This window comes from Aythya fuligula, chromosome 12, assembly GCF_009819795.1.
Source record: "Aythya fuligula isolate bAytFul2 chromosome 12, bAytFul2.pri, whole genome shotgun sequence".
Lineage (NCBI taxonomy): Eukaryota > Metazoa > Chordata > Aves > Anseriformes > Anatidae > Aythya > Aythya fuligula.
Window position 1 is genome coordinate 19,471,997 of NC_045570.1, and position 18,945 is coordinate 19,490,941.

General features: G+C 38.7%; 1 protein-coding gene across 2 annotated transcripts in view; it reads left to right on the forward strand.

Moving 5' to 3' along the window:
* Positions 1-16,346, forward strand: part of BANP (BTG3 associated nuclear protein) — a 144,261-nt gene extending 127,915 nt beyond the window's left edge. For both annotated transcript variants that reach the window (XM_032195908.1, XM_032195909.1), the window contains exons 12-13: positions 11,291-11,434; positions 15,787-16,346. In XM_032195908.1, the coding sequence (XP_032051799.1) occupies positions 11,291-11,434; positions 15,787-15,858 (216 nt within the window). In that variant the 3' untranslated portion in view covers positions 15,859-16,346. The remainder of the gene's footprint in view (positions 1-11,290; positions 11,435-15,786) is intronic.
* The last annotated feature ends 2,599 nt before the right edge of the window (positions 16,347-18,945 follow it).

The window sequence follows — 18,945 nt, forward strand, 5'->3', positions numbered from 1 at the left end:
GAGTCACCATTTATTATTCACTTGAATAACCTTTATCAGTGCCGGTCAGTCGGAGGGAGTCTGGGTCACCCCCGTCTGACTTTTCTTGAGCTTTTGCACTCGGCAGCTACAGCTTAGTAAGATTTCTTTGACACTGTAGTATTTTTCTCTGAACTGTCCAACCGTTTCTTAATAGCACTCAGTTGTATGTTGACTAAAGCCCAAAAATAACATTCTATTGGAAAAAAAAAATTACGCCAAAAGCTTCTTTACTATTCTCAAAATAGTGAATTATTGGAGGGACACATAATTGTCTGCTCTTGAAAAATCTTATTTTTGGAAGTAGTTCCATCGATTTGAATGTACTTACTACTGATAGTAAGTCATTTCATTGCAAAATGTCGCAATTGTATAGATTTGAATAATTTTTACCATTCTTAGAGTGAATTAACTCAAAAGATTGTGCAAGCTGTAGCAGAACGTAAAAGGCTGAGCTGAGCAGAAATGCTTGGTTATGTATTTCTGCCTTTTCTCTTTTTTTTGCCAAAAGGTGGTTGAGATGTAGGAAATAATTCTTGGTGGGTTGATAATCTGGCAGTCCCATTTCCATACGCACTTGTGTAGCTTGAATAAAGGAACATGCTGATTAACCTAAAAAGAGATTCAGAATAGAGATTGAGTAACCAGAGCCTCACCTTTAGAGGAGAAGGTGAGCAAGAAATACCCAGACTTTGTGATGGAGGGAACTCCAGCAGGTAAATATACACAAAAACGTCTTTTTATAACAGCTGAAATAAGATTGTAGGTTGCAGTTTGGGAAGTTCACCATCTGAAGAGCGCTGCTAGTTAACCACAGGGTTGTTTTGAGAAGCTTCCCTCGGTGGGTGATTTCCTGAGAGCATCTTCATACAAAGGATGAGTCACGTACAACACGGATTTCCTTACAACCCTCTTCAATTCGATACAGTGCATTGAGATGAGGTAACTCTTCTTTCCGTATCCAGGCAGTTTTTACTGAAATTACATCTGCAACTGAACTGCCAATTAATTATAATCAAGTTTTACACATGTGCTAGTTTTGAAGTGTATTTCCAGTGAAAGTCTCTGGTTTGGTTTGGTTTATTTTACATCATTTTATGGGGCCTGGGTTTAGCTCTACATAAAATGAACAGAAGGACCCCACTTGATGTCAGTGAGATGTGACCCCAAAGCATTTGAGACTATACCCGTTTCTTTGCTTTGGTATCCATTTTCTGATGCTGGCGGGTATGGTATTGTCATTTTACCTTTGGAATTGATTGTTCAATGAATTAAAAAAAAAAAAAAGCTGGTGTAAATTTGAACTACTTACATAAGACTTCATACAATCTCATTGTACTTAGATCGCATGATACAAAGCTTGATTTAGGCTTTTATTTCATAGTAATTAAATTTGCATCCCTTTCAACCAGCGTAATAGTTCAAAGATAAAGCTTTAATTACACTGATTACCTTTTTTCTTCATTACCACCCACTTCTCAGAGGAGCTGTTAGTCTGTGGAGAGTCTGTATGCAGATCACTTACAGGAGTTGGACCATGCTTTGGAAATGGCTGAGGGGAGTGTGCTGGTGAGAGCAGGTGTTCAGGTTTTTTTGGGGAAAAAAAAAGGACAACATGAACTAACTGTTTTTATTGTTTGCTTTTTTTCCTGCCCCTTATGTTTCCACAGTTTATATAACAAATTAGATGTGAACACTTTCCAAAGGCTCCAGATTATTTATTTGTAAATTATGGTAAATTATTACAGAGAGAGAAAGTTGCACAGGGAATATTAATAAAGATGATGGACCTCTTGCACATTTTTCCATTCAAAAACTCGATCCAGTTCTGTGCATCTCAGCCCTCTGCGCTTATCAGAGCTGCAGCTTGCCATCACCTACCTAGCCCAATCCAACCACTTTAACCAAAAAGACGGAGATTTCTGTCAAGTTTGTTTAACTAACCACAATAGCTGCAGTTTGCGTTCGTGCATTTCTCCTGGATTTGCACAGGCATATTAAGGGAATCTCAGAGTAGACATTACTGGGTAAAGCTGCGCTGTACTATGTGCTCAAAGCACAAGCAGATGAGATGGTTTATTATTCGTTACACAAGGAAATAATGCCACTGATAAAAATGTAGGCTGGAATTATTCTCCTCATTTCTCCACACTTGGTAGAGCTGAAATCAGTTTCAGTTTTCATGGCTTTTAGTTTGGGGAATTTAAAGGAGGTGCTTTTGGGTTATATGGCTCTGCAGGGGTGTTAGTTAATGAAGTTTTGACAGATTTAAGGTCACATTTTGCATGGTTCAATTCAGCACACTTAGAAATACACAGCAGGGAGTGTTCCTCTCTCTCTCTGAGCGGTTATATGTTAGACTTTTATATATGCTGAATTTATTTTTGTATTGGCACATTTTATGTAGGAAATAAATAGCAAATTTAGGTACAGGTGGTTGTTGGGGTAAAGAATGACTCAGAGTTAAGCTTTATGAACTAGATCTTTACTTTCAGAATGCTATCACAATCTTTAGGAGCAGCAAATCCTTTTTATATCATTTCCAGTTACATTAGATCAAACATGCTTTTATTTTAAAAGAAATAGTTGGGGATGTTAAAGTGAATGTATTACTTTAACTGAAGTTCTTGCAGTGTAATTTTCTGCAAAGCCCTTATCATACACACTACAGTGTTAGAGGACAGGTGACTGGGGCAATTTGATTTTGGGGGGTGGAAAATGCAAAGAGGATACTTGATTCAGGGACTCTGACTTTAGTCATCACTTCATTACCACTGGCTCTATCAGAACTTGTATTTTTTTTTCTTTTCTTCTTGGTGTAGCCCAATCCGTGATTATTTGGCATCAGTCACTTTTATCTCTTGATGTAGCCCATCTGGGCGCAGACATTATGATGGGTGCGTTTTTAGTTCAATAAATATTCCCAGTTGCAAGAAAGTGTTTAGAATTAAGAGCATGGTAAAGAAATAAACCATGTTAGCATACTTCATGTAAATTAGCATTATTTCATTTAAAATAGACTTTATTTGTTTCTGTGAGCTTGACTGACAGCGTAATTCTTCGTGATCATTTGAAAATGTAGCTCTATCGCAAGCGGTTGTAGTCAGGGTTAAATTTATTCAAAATAATTTAGTTGATATGTTGCAAAAGTAATTTTAAACCTTCCAATTTGTATTTTCTAGTGTTTTCGCACAAATATCTTTGATTAATGCTATTCAGTATTTTAATGAAAGGTCTAAAAGAAAATTAATAATTAGCGATATGTAATGGCAGTGTAATTAAATGCTAAGTAATGAAAGTAACAGGTCATCTTTGCACTCTGACCTAGATTACCAGATACGATTGACTCAAGCTGCCTTTTAATAAAGCCAGATGCAAAGCAATGTGCTTTGCTAAGAACAAATACTGCAGAAGTGATAATGTTGGAGGTTCGGTGGCCTGCTTGCTAGGATGCAATATATTCTTTCACCTCCCAGATGTTTTCCTGCAGGGAATATAGGGAAGACATAGAAGATGGGGCAGTTTGTAAGATGCTACGAGGTATTCAGTTAATTGAAGCATTTAGAATAAAGATGGGGTGTCCTCTAAATGAGATGTAGCCTGAAAAGCAGTTGTGCTTTTCATGGAGATTGCTTTATGTAAAAATCTTTAGTTTAAGCTATGTAAGACAAATGAGACAGTGACTCAGCCCTCTGTGACAGTAAAAAACCTGTGAATTTCTGGAAGCTCTCTGGTGGCTGGATATGAAACAGTATTGGAGTGCACATGGCAGCCCAGAGGCTTTCTTTTCTTGTGGTGAGGCTGCTAATAGCAAAATGATAATTACAATAAGTTTGGCTTGAAAAATAAGAAATTAAAATACGTAATGATTTACAGAAAACATCAGTGGTATATATTTTGGCCTTCTCCTTTGCCTTATTATTATCAGTACTTCAAAGTCAGATATACACCACAAGTAAGAATACACCTTAAGAAGGCTAGAGGCCACGTATTTAGAGGCTTCCCCTTAAGAACGGGTTGCCAGTAAGTGATCTAAAGGAAGGTTTGCGTTTTCCCTGCACTGACTTATACCTCTGTGTGCTTCTCATCGCTAGTTACTGAAAGAGAAAAGCTGCAGCTATTCTCTGAGACACTGGGGGCCATCTGTCTTCCTTATCTTCTTGGAAGAGGAACTTCCAGCCTTTTATTGCTGTTAATATATTTTTTTAAAGTTTGGAAGATATAACTTAGTCCTAAAACTGTCTTATAATTCTATCAAAATACTGTTTAATTTTAAATATAGAACGGAAAGTATGCAGCAGGATGTAGCAATCCTTGGGTCCAGATTGTCAACTCCGTGTTCTGAAGGATTAAAAGTTCAACGGGAATTTATTGCTCTGGGAAGATAATACATTATCAGACCATACTCATTCTGATTTTCTGTATGTGTGGGATAGGCAAATGTAGCTATGGTTTTTGGGTAATACTGCTTGATCTTAACGTGGGGATGAGTGCTTCTTTGACAACAGGTTAGGTCATCCCTTCTCGTGCTGCCACTCCTTTTTGTTGTGTTAATACATTAAAGCTGATTTTACTGGAACTGGACTGTAAAATCACCAAAATAACAGCAGCAGCCACTGTCAGGTAAGAGCCTTTTGATACAGTTGACCTTGGTTAAATCGAACCAATAGCCTAAAGAGGCAGGTTACTAAATTTCCATTAGACTGTAGTGTATTCCATACTGGATTTATTTCCTAGTGTTGGGTCTTTCTCTGACTCATCAAGTGGAATTAGGAACCAAAAAAGCCTTTGTGAAAGGAACCAAGCTTTTATTCCATCAGCTCCAGTCTTTTGGCATTCTGCATCATCTGTTCCGGAGTCCTTAGTAAACGCCAAGGTGACTGAGCCTTTGATTAGACCAAACCTCTGATGTTTTCAAGGAGCTCACTGATTTTCTGATAACAAAGATATATGTCCTGCAGCTAAATAGAGCCCAGTTTCCCCAGGTAAACACATCTATAAACCTGTAAACCTACTAAAGAAATGCTTTATTGGCACTCTGTACAGTGGATGTTCTTAGCCTTAAGGCTCCAGAAAGAAATCTTTAAAAGAATCAGATTCTTTAAAAGAATCTTAGTTAAGTGAACATATTAATCAGCAGAGCTTCCTAGCATTTGGAGGAAGGAGCTGTGCTTGCTTTTTGAATATATTCACATGGTATTACCATCAATGATGACAGTGTAGGAGGATGATAGGTTTTTATTTTTTTATTTTCTAGGAATCATTTAAAACCATTGCTATCCATACACTTTTGTACCTGAACTGTCCTTTTATCAATGTTTTAGCTAGCAAATGCCATCAAAGACCTTCCTTTTTCCTAAACACAACTCTTTTCTTTTGTTCAAGGTTTGCTGAAATGGTGCTTGCTGTCTGTAAATGTTACGGGATTTTCAGATGTGAACCTTCTATACACAACCACCCTTTCAGTGACTCAAAGTCTCATTTTTTAAAGAAATGACCACTTTTATTGCATTCCTGAAGCAGCAATGGAAAGAAACTATGGCAAAAAGACACTTGTTTTTGAGATTTTTATAGGTAGGCAAACATATGTGCCTGCCTAAATTAATAAAAAAGCACACAACAACAGTAGCAAGAATGTGTTTTAGCAAGCTCAGTCTGGCAAGGACCAGCCTGAGGAATGTCTTTTTATTTTTCATTTTTGTAAACAAACTTCAGCTATCCCAAACCGATTACTTTCTGGTTTTGCAGGTTGGGGTCTAGAGAATGAATTTAAAAGTTGTGGGTATCTAGAAGAACAATTGTCAATGATAAGTAAAATCAGGAGAGGATGTGATACGAATTAAACCATGGTTGGAAACTATGCTTGAAAGATTTTGGAAGAAACTGAAGGAAAACCTATTATATTTTAATCTTTTTTTATTAGTAGTAATATTATTTCCTGCCCTGGCAGTTGAATGTTGAATGGAACTATTAGTTATGGGCAAAAATGGAAAGGAGGAGAGCAGAGAAACTCGCTGGTTTTCATTATTACTACTAATTTTATTATTACCACGTTTTACATGGCAAGCAACTCACTGAAAAGGGAACCAAAAATAGAAAGCTGGGACCTCCAGGCTCAGTGTCTCGCATGTTCCTCACCATCAAGGCTTTGAAAAGAGAATGATAGAAAAAAAATAAAGTGGGGAAGCAGAAAAGCAACACAGAGGTTCAGATCAGTGGGAGCACAGATAGGTGGGAGTTAAAATTGCTGTAAGGAGGGACAGGTAACGTGTGTGTGGGCATGGCATGCACTGAGTGCATGGGAGGGATCTGTCTGTCCCTTAGCTCATTTTATCCAACCTGTCAGCTCTTCTGTGTTATCGACAGCCATAGAACTTGAAGGAAAATAAATTTGTGGTCAAAGAGACTGCGGTTCTGTTAGTCGCTAGCGATGCCAGGAGTTCACACTTCATTTTGAACATCTGAGCAAAAGACTTTTCCTTCTGGCATTTCTAGGGCCATTTAAAATCAAAACTAACAGAAATGCACTTACATTTCTTTCTGAAGGTGCTAGGGAACATTTGCTTACTCTGAAAGCTGGTGGATATAGTGAGGGAAGGGGCTCTTCCGTGCTTGTAATTTGGGCAGGTTGTCTTCACCAGGGAGCATGGCAAGCTTTTAGGAAGCAAGGCTTGGGACACGAAGGGTTGTGAAGATCAGATCAGACAAATTACCAAACACGTCCTTTCTCCAAATATTCTCCTGAATTACTTTAAAAATATATATATATTTTTTTTTTTAAGGAAAAAGGCTCCTTAATTGTAAGGACTTACCGTTGATTGAGCTCTCACCTGCCCAAGTTAGCTTGAGGGAAACTGGATGTCAGGCACTGCTTTTGTGCCTATGGGAAAGGGAGGGCTGCCATCAAGCTTCTTGTTCTGTGTGTTTCAGAGCGTGAATTAATGGCTTCTGTTGGAAGTGAAGTTTATTATTTCTCAGTTTAACTGTATTCTGTTACCTGCTTTGGAGCAGGGAGGCAGGATGTTGGGGAAGCCCAGTGGAGTTGGGACGAGAAGTTCATCTTCAGGGCAGATTGCTAATTGTCGTGGCACAATTCCTTTATTTTAAGGTCAAGGGCAGGTAGGAATTACAAAGTTAATTACAAAGTATTGGTCTGGGAGCTGAGTGAGCAGCCAAAGAAAAGCCATATACTTGCACCTGCCCCTTTTGCTAAAGGCTCTGTTCCCTGCACCTCCACTCATGCTGTTACATACAGCTGTTGATCCATTTATGTCTTTAATTTTTGCAGCCTTGCTGTAGTTTCATATAAAATCTGTGGCATTTGCAACCAGAACAAAACTATTAAATGAGGCTGACCGAAGTTATCAGGCTGAAGTTAAATCCTGTTTTTATCAGGGTAAGCATGGGCTTGCAGATTAGAGGAGTTTGTTTGGATCCACGTGAAACCTCTGTATGGACTCTGTCCTTTTTCACATTTGTTTGTCTCTCTGCCTGTCAACATGTGATTTTGAGAGAATTTCTTCCTCTTGGACCATTCTATGTTAAAGAAATGGGGGTATCTGTTTTTATAAAGCACTTTGCATACTGTGAAAGAAGGATGTTTTACAAATGCAAGCAGAGCTAGGCTTTTTCTGGACAAAACATTTCTCAATACTTCTGTGTGTGGGAACTAGGAAGTGTGACTTCAGTCTTAGTTCTGCAGCAAAATAAACTTCTAGCTTATGTTGAAGTTAAGAGAGAAATATCATAAATTTATCTTAATTGCCAGTAGCGCCTAGAGAAAATGTAATTTATTGTTGTCTTTAATGTCAGTTCAGTTGGATTTTCCTGCCCGAATACACTTGGGATTCTTTGTAAATTGTGTTATCTTATGAATACAAAGTGATCAGTGAAGTGGTATCTTTAGCGTGCTGTAGGTCACCGTGTCACGTTCGACACAGAGGTGCTCAGCCACATGCAGAGGGATCAAATGTTCCAGGCTGAGCCTCAGCTTGGTTTGATCCCTCTTTGGCTCAGCAGATTAAACACAAGGTGCTGGGCCATTGTGATCACAGACCCAGCTTTATTTCCCAATCTCCTACCAAAAAAAATTTATATATATAAAAAAGAGGATTGATCAAGATGACAGTTCTTCCCTTCTGCTCTCATCCACTTGTATCTTATTTTCAGGAGCTGTGCAGGTTATGCCACAAACACAAGCTAGGTGGTATTTAAGGGAACATAAGACAACTATTAATGTTAGCATGTGTGAGACGGAGAACATGAAGAAGGCTTTTTCAGCATTGGATATTTCTGCTTTTAATTTTTGAAGTCCAGACTGATTTTTTTTATTTTTGTTTTTGGAAGTGATTTTAAACATACAAGAAGTAGACTGGGCATGACAAATAAACAAAGAGCAGCCTGAAGAAGCAAAATGGTTCTCATTTTTGAAAAAATGTTCTTTTGCTGGCATCCAAGCATCCTATCATGCTTTCTTTCTGTAACTAATATGCTGGTAGAAGAATGACTTTCCCTAAACCCCAAAGTAACCACACTGCTTGGTGTGTCTTCCACAGTTGATTGCTTTATGTGAATCCAGCAGTAAAAAGCTCTTTAGATGGAGTTTGTTCTCTCTTCTTCACAACATGCATTGCGCTGTCATCGTGCTTCTTTTTTCATTGCTCCCTAAAAACCGAGATCCGGTTCCACAGCCGGATGTTTTGTAGCTGTAGGAAAAAATAAATAAATGAAGAAGACATTTGGTGGAGGATAAACATAGTGCAACATCCGATGCATCACCTGGTTTGCCAAACCCAATCAGTTTGGTATAATATTAGTGGCAATGAGTCTGTCTTATGTGCCCACTTGCCTCCCATTCTTGAATACTGAATAGCTGCAAATTGTTTTTTGTCCTTTCTCTAATTTATCAACCTGTTTTTCTCAAGCTATACAGCTGGAAGGCAAGCACAGTGCATGTATCTATCCCTGCTCTACTCTTGAATACAGTCAGATTTTGTACTATAAAAGTGAGGTCTTTTAAAAAGTGCAGAGCATACCATAAACCAGAAGCTGGTTATAAGTTTTACCCCTCACTGTTGTAAAACAGTTTGTATACAAGAATGATGGGCTGGTTCAGTTGTTCATAGCCTTTCTGAGGTTTGTGCTTCAGAAATTAATGAGATAAAACACATTTTAAACCTGGTCAATGGGACAGACCGTGATGTGGTTCTGACAATACGTACCATGCAGTTCCAAAGTAAACACTGTAGGACAAGGGAATTTTGCTTACTCCTGTGAAAACAAAACGTAGCATCCTTCTGCAGCTTGGTGCTGCTGTATCTCAGAACACCCAAGATCCCTATAAAATGCTGACAACACCCCAAAGGTCGTTTATAGAGGTCACCTCTTTCTGCCTCCCACACTCCCAGGAGAAGTTCTGGTCTGCCCACTCCTTCATGGCCACCCACCCTCCGATCAGCTGAGAAATCATACTTTTAAGAAAAACTTTTGTTAAGTATGTTATTTTTGTTCTTTGTTCTCTTTCCTTCGTTTGAAAGGCATCTTTTTATTGCTGTGGTTTGAATACCTTAGTTAAAAAAAAATACGCTGTTCACAGCATATGGAAACTGAATTTGTGTATTTCAGCTGCATTTTCAAAATGAGTTTGGGGACTTAATGTTGTTTACATACATGAGTTTTATTCTGATTTGCATTTTTAGGAATAAATTAAAATTAATCTGATAACAATAACGTTTTTAAGCAAGTGGTTTTAGATGAATCAACTGTTCTTTGCTTGCTGGAGGTCACAGGGGACTTTCAGTCCTGACCAGTCCAAATGCAGATGTGGAGAGCACATGAGCTCACAGAGACCATGAGCGCTAATTAGCAGTAATTCATACATCTACACCTTCATGTGCAATAGGAATATAAACACTGCCATAATAAATTGTCAAAAGTTGAATGCATTTGGCTGTGAGAGAAAGTATCTTGGCTCCGAGTCTGTATTTATGTAACAGTAAAAATATTATTCAGGAAGATGGTTGTGTGCTATTGACATTATCACACACTTAGTGCAACCTGCTCGGTCTATCCCACTTGGTATTTGCAATAATCATTAACAGAATTGTTAATCCTTCATCAGTTATCTTTTTCAACACCTACGAAGATGTCATTTATCACGAGGGCAGTAACTATTAAGCCTTTTGAAAGCCAGAGTTCCTAGATGTGAGCAGTTCGCCATAAAAATATCCCAAAATGATTTGAGAAATCTTTTGAAATGTTTCCCAGCCGTAGCAGCACGGCATTTCCAGACAAGGAGGCAGCACATGCCTAAGCAAGCAAAACTGAGCAAGAAGCTCTTTTTTCCCCCAACAAACCTGCCTTCCACCCTTTGATCTTGATAACCTGAAGGTGCAAGGAGGATAAAAATGAAGCCAAATGTGCCTGTTTTTTTTTCCCCCTTGCTTTCTACCATCGTAAAACCAAGCAGAAAGGTTTCTAAACCACCTTCCTCCAGTGGTCACTGCCTGCAAAGCTTTGCTGCCTTCCCACTGCCTGCTCATACGAGGAACCAGAGCACCGAAGGTCCTGAGCCCATGGTGCTGCCCGTGTCCATCTGAGGCTGATGAGAACAAGCAGACCGGTTTTCCCAACTACAACATCATGTAGTAAAAGCAGTGCTTCCTCTTTTTTCCCCCCACAGGGCTTTTTAAGTCTACAAGTCATGTTTTTCCTTAGGTAGGACTCACAGTAAAACCAGGGGAATTGGGTGCTGCCAGAGAATAATAGCAATTAGCCTGGGGGATTAGCGCGCTAATTGTTCTTAGTTGTTAAAATTGTCTCATTCTGTATGTGGTAATAAATGATATTACTCCAGTGTTTAAAAAATATATATTAATACTAAAATTGACATATTTAGTGTAGGCCTCCAGGATGATTTATTTCTTTGCTAGTGCTGGTACGTGTAGAATACAGACTGTTTCGTGCTAGGGATCATCTGAGAGTTCAACATTTCTGGGTGCGGTGCTTATTAATCCTTCCAGTAAAGAGCTGCAAGAATCCAGGTCTCGTAAGGCAAAGTGCAGCGAGCATCTTGTACGAGAATCTTTCCGTGTGTGTCCCACGTCCTTCTGGGAAACCCATGTGCTTTAAAGTAACTCTTACTGATAGATAAGTTTCCTTGTGTTTCTCTTTAGTCGTCTTTGATTTTGCATCTGTTTTAAGTTAGATGTTTCATAACGCGTTACTGATCGTGGCTGTTTACAAGCTGCTTTCTCCACTGCTTTTCTCGCAGGTGTTGCAGGGCGCTCAGCTGATAGCGGTTGCGTCTGCGGAGCCTGCGTCAGGAGGTGTTGATGGATCCCCACTCCAAGGCAGCGATATCCAAGTCCAGTATGTGCAGCTCACACCAGTGACAGACCACTCTGCAACTAGTCAAGTATGTATGAGTGTGTGTATGTATGTATATACTATATATATCTATATATTTACCATTCAAAGTACTTACTTTGGTTGAAATGTCTGGCAGATGAGCTATATACCTATTTACAAATGCTGCAGTCCAAATAAGTTTATGATCCTGTTTCCAAACTAAAATTGTAAAATCTTTTGCAGTAAGAAACATCATTTTCTTAAAGGCATGAATGGTGTCGAATAAGTTTGATCTTATTTCCAACCCATAGAAAATAAAATAACGATGTATAACAGACATAATTTTCCTAAAGGTATGAAATGGTCTTTGACTATTCCTGCTTCAATGTTTTTGCTCAACGCCCCTAAGATAATAGTTATTTTGGCCATCATTGTTTTTCTGCACCCTTGAAGGCTGAGAACCATGTTTACAGCACATGGAGAAAAACTTACTCGGAATCTCTCCAAAAAGTATTTTTCAGACTGAGGTTTCTTTTAAAAATGTTATCCCTTTCTGACAGCAGTTTTCCAGCTATTTTGATCCACAGCCTGGATTTCCCACAGGAGCTGCAATGTTTGCAATTGTAAGTGAACACTTGATTGTCTCACTTAAGGTGGAGGAGGTGTATTTAAAAAAAAAAAAATCAGTTTGAACTGTCATGTATCAGAGCCTAGAAAAAGCTTCCTATCAGCTTGAAGCCATGTCTGGTGACAGTACGAGAATGCTGACTTAAAACAGTTGTCTGAAGTTTTTCTGAAGATGGTTACACATTCTTCCATGAGCCCAACTGCAGTGGGCTCCTTTTCTAGAGAATGCCTAGTGGTTTTGAAAAATACTTTTGCCTGCTAGCCAGCATATAATGCTGTCCTCAACAGACAATTTCAGAGTGGATTTTTGTCTGATACATTCCCAGTTCTGTAGAGAATTCTGATCTGGATGCAAACTTTTGGATATTGAGTCTCTCAAGGAAAAAAATTTTGCAAAAGAAATCAAGGGAATCAAGCCCAAAGTTTCTGTGCACAAAACTAAGGTGCCGAGTGCTTCTTCCACGGGAAGGGTAATCCACAGGTCAGTTTGGTGTATGAAGTTAGAGCACATTAGCTATTCCAATAGCAAATTACACCCTCAAACAAAAGATGCTGCTGCTTGACATATTGCTGAGTTGCCCCAGTCCATGCTGACTCCCCACATGGATGCTAGAAAGTGCTCTTCAGAAAAATGATGCTGCCTGCCAAAAAGGAGTAGGCTGCCTGGCACGCGAGCATGTGATACACTAATCTCCTCGTGTAGGTGAGTCCTTAACAGACATTTTTCCCCCTTACCTACGTTTGTCTCTGTTACCAGTATCCTCAAGCCTCCTCAGTAATTTATTCATAGTCACTTGTGTTGTCACACAACCAGAGTGTTGCTGCAGGGGTTGTGCCTAATTTGCTAAAGTCCTCAAGTACCAAATGCATTGCTGGTCCCACACAATTAATAATGCACACAGGCATCAGCTAGCAAGGTGTTTCTCTCCTGACATGCTGCTATCCTCACCCCAGGCCTTGGAAATTCTCAAATTTAATGTCCACAGACTGGGTCTGTTCCTTGTGCCTGTCCTCCCTCCTTGCCTCCCACCTCTGATGGGCAGGAGGTTAGGGTTGTAAACATCAGCATCCGTCTCCCACACAGCTGGCAGCCACCAAAGGAGCTACTTTTCTCTTCAGAGACACTTTGCACCGTGTTAGGTTTTAAAATCGTGGTTAACCACAGATTTATACAAAGCTGGAGAGAAACAGAAAAGGAATGTGAAATAAGAAGAGTATGAAAGGAAAAACAGACTAAAAATAAGGTTACCATAAATATTTCCTCAGTTTACACAAACTGAAAACCAAGGGTCTGTTAATGAATTGGAGAAACCAACTTGGTATTTGCGTTACCCTGAGCTGTATGAATAACCCAGTAGGGTTTTTGGCTGAAATAGTCGTACATCATTTTAGAAAGATCTTTTATCAGAAGGCAAAAGTCTTAAATGGATCTCTCAGGTTGTAGAAACGATTTTATCTGTTTTCATACGCTTCTTTGCCAAGGTACTGAGATGTTCTCAGTGATTTTGAATCTATTTATCAATTCATCCTTTGTAAAGAGGAGTTAATTATCTGCTTGAGTTGGATGCCATGCCCTATGCAAATTCCATGCTTGAAACACCACAAATATGAATTTTATTGAATGTCTGAAACAAGACGCCAGTTTTCTCACCTCTTTTTCTTGAAAGCTCTGCCTGAAGGTAAAAGTGAGGCTATTTGAAATGAATCCCTTCTCTGACTTCAGCTGAAGCAGATAGTAATGCACACTTCAATTTAGTATATGAAGCATGATTTTTGCATTTGCAAATTAACTGTAGACAGAATTATTAATAGCTGGTATTCCAAAAGTCCCTTCATGCCTTTAAAGCGCATATATAAACACAAACTATAAATATAACAACATTTTTTTGCAGGCATACAATTGCAAATGCATATACAGAGGCATAGTTTGAGACCAGATTTATTTTTCAAGACTTAGATTTAGCTTGGTTTTGTGTCTCAGCAGTATACTTGCTTATACCAACTTGCTGAATTTAGAAGTACAAAATGTGATGACAGCAGAGAATATTTGGATTAATTCTGTGCTCAAATTTCATATATTGGTGTTAGATTTCATTAGCTTTGGAAAAAGCACAACTCCAAACCTCAATTGTTCTTCTAATCTCTTTGGGCTGTCTTCTACTTCTGGCCTGAACTTTGGATAAATATTCAGTATTGCTGTTATGACTAATATTTGGGAATTATTTTACTTCAGTAAAGTTTCCTTCTAATAGGAAAGAAAACTTTGATGGCCACTTTAAAACTTACCTGCTAACAAATTTAGCAACCATAATTACTCACTAATTTATTGGATGTGTAAATAAATGCTAAATTACCTATAAAGTTGAATAGGAAAAACTATTGTGCTGTGCAATTACTGGCAGCAAAGGAAAAAGATGGGGCAAAAATTTCACAACAAAATCTTAGTTTAGAAGCAATGCTTTATAACTTTGAATCTCCAACGGTTTTGTTTGAATAAATAAGTAGTGATGGTATAATAAAAGCTAAAGGACAGAAAATCCAGCTGAGTTTCCATCCCTGTTTTTTTTTGTGGTTCATCAGGTTTCAATACTAGGCTTCGGGCAAGACTTAATTGTAAAAAAAACTATCTCCCCAGAAACACTTCTGTATCCAGGACATTATATAAAGCATCGATTAGGTGAATTTATGGAGGGAAAATCCATCAAGGGCAGATCTCTGGAATCCGTGGGAGTGTGCAGGAAAATATCATTAAGTGCTTGCCCTTTTCTTGTAGTTTATCTATGCTCGTGGTATTGGCTGCTATCAGGGGAAGGATTATTGGGTGTGATGGACTTTATCCAAGCCAATACAGCTGTTCTTAAATGCTCTTCATTTTATAGCTGTACAGGAGGGACGTGCTCGATAATCCATTTTTTTGTACTCTGACTAACTTGGTTAAAAATACAGTTTGCTACGGGATTATACTTCCAAAGTACATGGCAATTTCATCCTTAATGAGACTTCTTCAAGCTGTTTCATTGTCTTTAAATTCTTCCATGAAGGACTGCTTTTGCTTGGAAAACAAATAGAATCTGAGGCCTCTAGGAAGAATTTTGAGGAAAAAAGTCAGTTTGGTAGCAGTATTCTCATTTCACACAGAGCAGGAGTGACTGCAGGGGTAAGGTCAGCAGTTTGTTAGACCGTATCCTCCACCAGCAGGGAAAATTACAAGCATGGGGCAAACAGATAATTGTACTGTCCTTCCCTACCACGGTTTTGTCACTCAGGGACTTCCTTCAGGCCTTTCTGTGAGTGTCCTTGATGGACTTTTCTTCCCTGACACTGTTCAGCTCCAGCTTGTAGCCCTTGAGCTGCCAGCACGTGGGGTGTACTGGGAGAAGACCGTCCATGGCATCAGCATCTGTTGGGCAAGAAACAGCTTTCTTTTTGTTTCTTTTAAGAGGTGGTTCCTTTCTGAGAAGAGAATTTTAAATAACTTTTTCTATTTGCTCTCTCCGTGCAACTCGTGATTTTATAGGTCCTAATGATTTCATTATTTCAGCCCTCTTTTTTCCAGCCTGAAAGACATTGGTCTCCTTAGTCTTTGTACGAAGCCATTCTGTTCTTCTGGTCATTCTGGTGCCTTTTGAAGCACGTTCCCACTTCAACTCTGGCACAGAGTTGCTACTCATGCTGATTTTGTACTGGTACATACAGAAACTTTGTATTAGTATAATCCATTCGTGTTCCTTTGGCTGCATCAGTGAAAAATATTTTGATATTGATTTCCTGATCTCGTGTTTCCTTTTACAGGGCGCCGATACCCTTCAGTCAGCAATCCAACCAGAAATGCAGATAGAACACGGAGCAATCCAAATTCAATAAGAAAATTGTGACAAGCTGTGTGAAGCGAGATGCCAGTGAACCCCAGCGGGAAGTTAAGTGCTGTAGTCCTCATGCAGCAACGGGAAAATGGAAATGCCTGGTAGACTACTGGTCGCACCTCGTACATCTCCTGCAAATCGCAGGTTTCTGATGATCTGTTCGTGCTCACCTGGAATAAGTCAGACCCACTTACTGCAATTGGAGCTACGTCACTGCAGCTGTTGAGAATGTGCCCTTCAGAAAAATTACACGGCCTGCTCTTAGGTATATTTAAAGAGGAAAAAAAAAAGATAATTTTGGAAAGAGAACTAATTACGAAACAGTGAGACTAAATGTTTCATCCTGTCATTTCTTCTGTGAAATACGCCATTTGAATGTCTGCAAATATCTTAGGAAGTGTATTGCTGCTTTGCAATACTTGCTTTACCACATATAGAAGATCAAGAGCTCAAATATTTTTCACTGTTTAAACAGCTTTTTTATTTGCTATGGTGTTTATAACAAAAATGGAAAATATTTAAAAAAAAAAAAAGAAAGAAAAATCCCATAACTGCAAGTATTAGCGATTTGCTGTTGTTTTCTGTTCAGTGTAATGACAAATGTATTTGCAGAAGACTAACAATTTTGTTTGTACTGTTGCTTAACTACTTTTCTAGGGGAAAATGCTTTTAAATGCTGTAATTATGCATTTCTAATGAAAAATAAATGTGTATTTATGAATAGTGCAGCTCTAAGTTGCTCTCTACTTTAGGAACGAGTACAGTTTGACCGGACTGTGGTGTAACAGTGTAGTTCTGAAGTATTTGAAGACAGATGCTATCTGGCAAGCCCTGCTGTCAACTGAGAAGTAAGATTAAGTCTGTAAGGAAGATATCAATCGTAGATAATGTTATTATCTGAATTTCCAGTACAAGGAAAATGTGATAGTTAAGCTTTTGAGTCTGCAAATCCTATTTTGTACGATGAATTTATGAAATAATTTTTTTTAAACAAATGTGAACAATTCTTTTGAGCTCTCTCCATTTTAGTACTTCCTGTCGTCTTTGTCCAGCTATTTGTGGCAATACCTCAGTTTGGAATTCAACCATAAAAAGCTGGGTTGCAAAACTCATGATATCTGTCTTGTTATCCAACCTGCAACAGGAAGGTGAAAGCCTCTCTCCATCGAAACTTATGGGAAATGTGATACTGATTTCAACAAAAAATGCCTTTTCAAATTTGCTAAGATAGCACGGAAAGGATACGTGTTTGCTAGAACCTGATTATCGTAATAATGCATGCATGCCTTAGAAAAGTATGAAATTTACTGGGGGAGGGGTTGTTTTGTGTTTGTTTTTTTCAACTGAGTTGATTTATGGTTATTGTCAATATATGGTTCATAATTTAATGTATTAATGAATGGGATGTAGCTATCCTACATGATTGAATTCAGGGTAACATTTTTCTGAAAAGAAGGGTTGTGCACACCCAATTTCTGGGAATGTTATCCCTGGTAAGTACTGCACTTTATGTAAATTCACACTTTTCTCTAGGGTATTTGTTGACGCACAAGTACAATGCAAACCGAACCACAGCTATTGAATACAATGTTTGTGACAGGCTAAGAATTTGGCTACGCTTCAGTTTCTTTTTTAATAGTGTTTCCCAGACTTGGGTGATGTTTAAAGAGTTTGGCATCCAAATGGAAGCCTAAAAATAAAGCAAGGCCTGTACATTTTAGCATGGTTGTTCAGTAATAATTTATCACTTGGAAATGACATTGAGAAAGGATTGAGATGGCAAATCTGCTGCATGCTACCCCATACCACTGTCTTGCTCCACTCATATTAGCTACAGTGCCTTTCCACACATACACTTAATAGAAGCCGTAGGGATATTTGTCTTTGTTTTGTGTTGTGATTGAGAATTTTCTTCTCTTTGCGTTTTCAGCTCACATAGAAGATCAAGCATATGAGGAACAGCTTGAGTTCAGGAGAGGTTTCCTTTAGCCGTTAGACTGATGCATGCTCAAGTCTCTTCTGCGAAAAAAAAGTGATTGTAGATGCATGCCATGCAGTGAAAAACACTCAGTAGATTTCAGGAGAAGGAAATCTTCACCAGTGTGGAATGGAGAGTGTACAAATCAATTGAAATCAATAGGTAAGGAGAGCACCTCGTTAAGGCCCTCCTGTGCATTCAGATGTTCAGACCGCATGTTCCTAGAGACACGAGTTTTTCTCGGTTATGTCAATGTTTACAGTAGTCTAAGCTGTGTTCATAGTTCAAAGAAAAGAGACTTCAACACCAAGCCAGGTATTCCTATGCGTAATCCCTGTCCCTGTTCTGTTTTTGTAGATTTTATGTTGTCAGAGGATTTACGGCTTTGTCCAGGGAGGAAATGACTTCTTTTCAAGAATGTTTTATGTGTTTTCTAGACATCACAGGTTGTGTCATGTACAAATAAGTCATTCCCGAGAAGAGAAATTCAGCACTGAATTCCTTTCTGGGACATCCTTGTAACTATGAAAAATCTGAGGTTTTGTGCAAGTGTTAAGAGCATGTTCATACGGAGATCTTTGTAACAAAAACACGCCAACAATAAGAAACCCTAAAAGTATTTAAGACAAAGAGCGAAAGTCTTGCAGCAGCAGTGAGGGTTTTTCTTGGCTCTCCATTCCCTGAATCAGTGCTGGGTCGCCATGGAGGTAGTTCTGCCCACGAAGACTGTTTGACCATTCTGGTAGGTCAGCTAGAAATGAGTTCTCATTGTGTCTCCTTTTGTTATTCACAGCCTCTGCTGCTTTTAACCATTTTCTTTTTTTTTTTTTTTTTTTTTCTCTCTCCTCATACTACTTTTGTTCAGAAGGCAGCTATTGACCACATGACCACAAGTCTTCAGGAGGACATTTATTGTAAGGTTAGAGTACAATCAGCTGGGTAGTTTAATTCATCTTGTGACCTGTACAATGCTATTTTGATGGGTTTTGTTTAGTGTAATGGTGTTTAGGCATGCAGCCTCTGGGGGAAGAGAGCATCTGGTTACCCTGGTGGTCCCATTGGTTATTTTCAATATCGCCAGTATCTCATCATTTATCTTGATGTACTAAA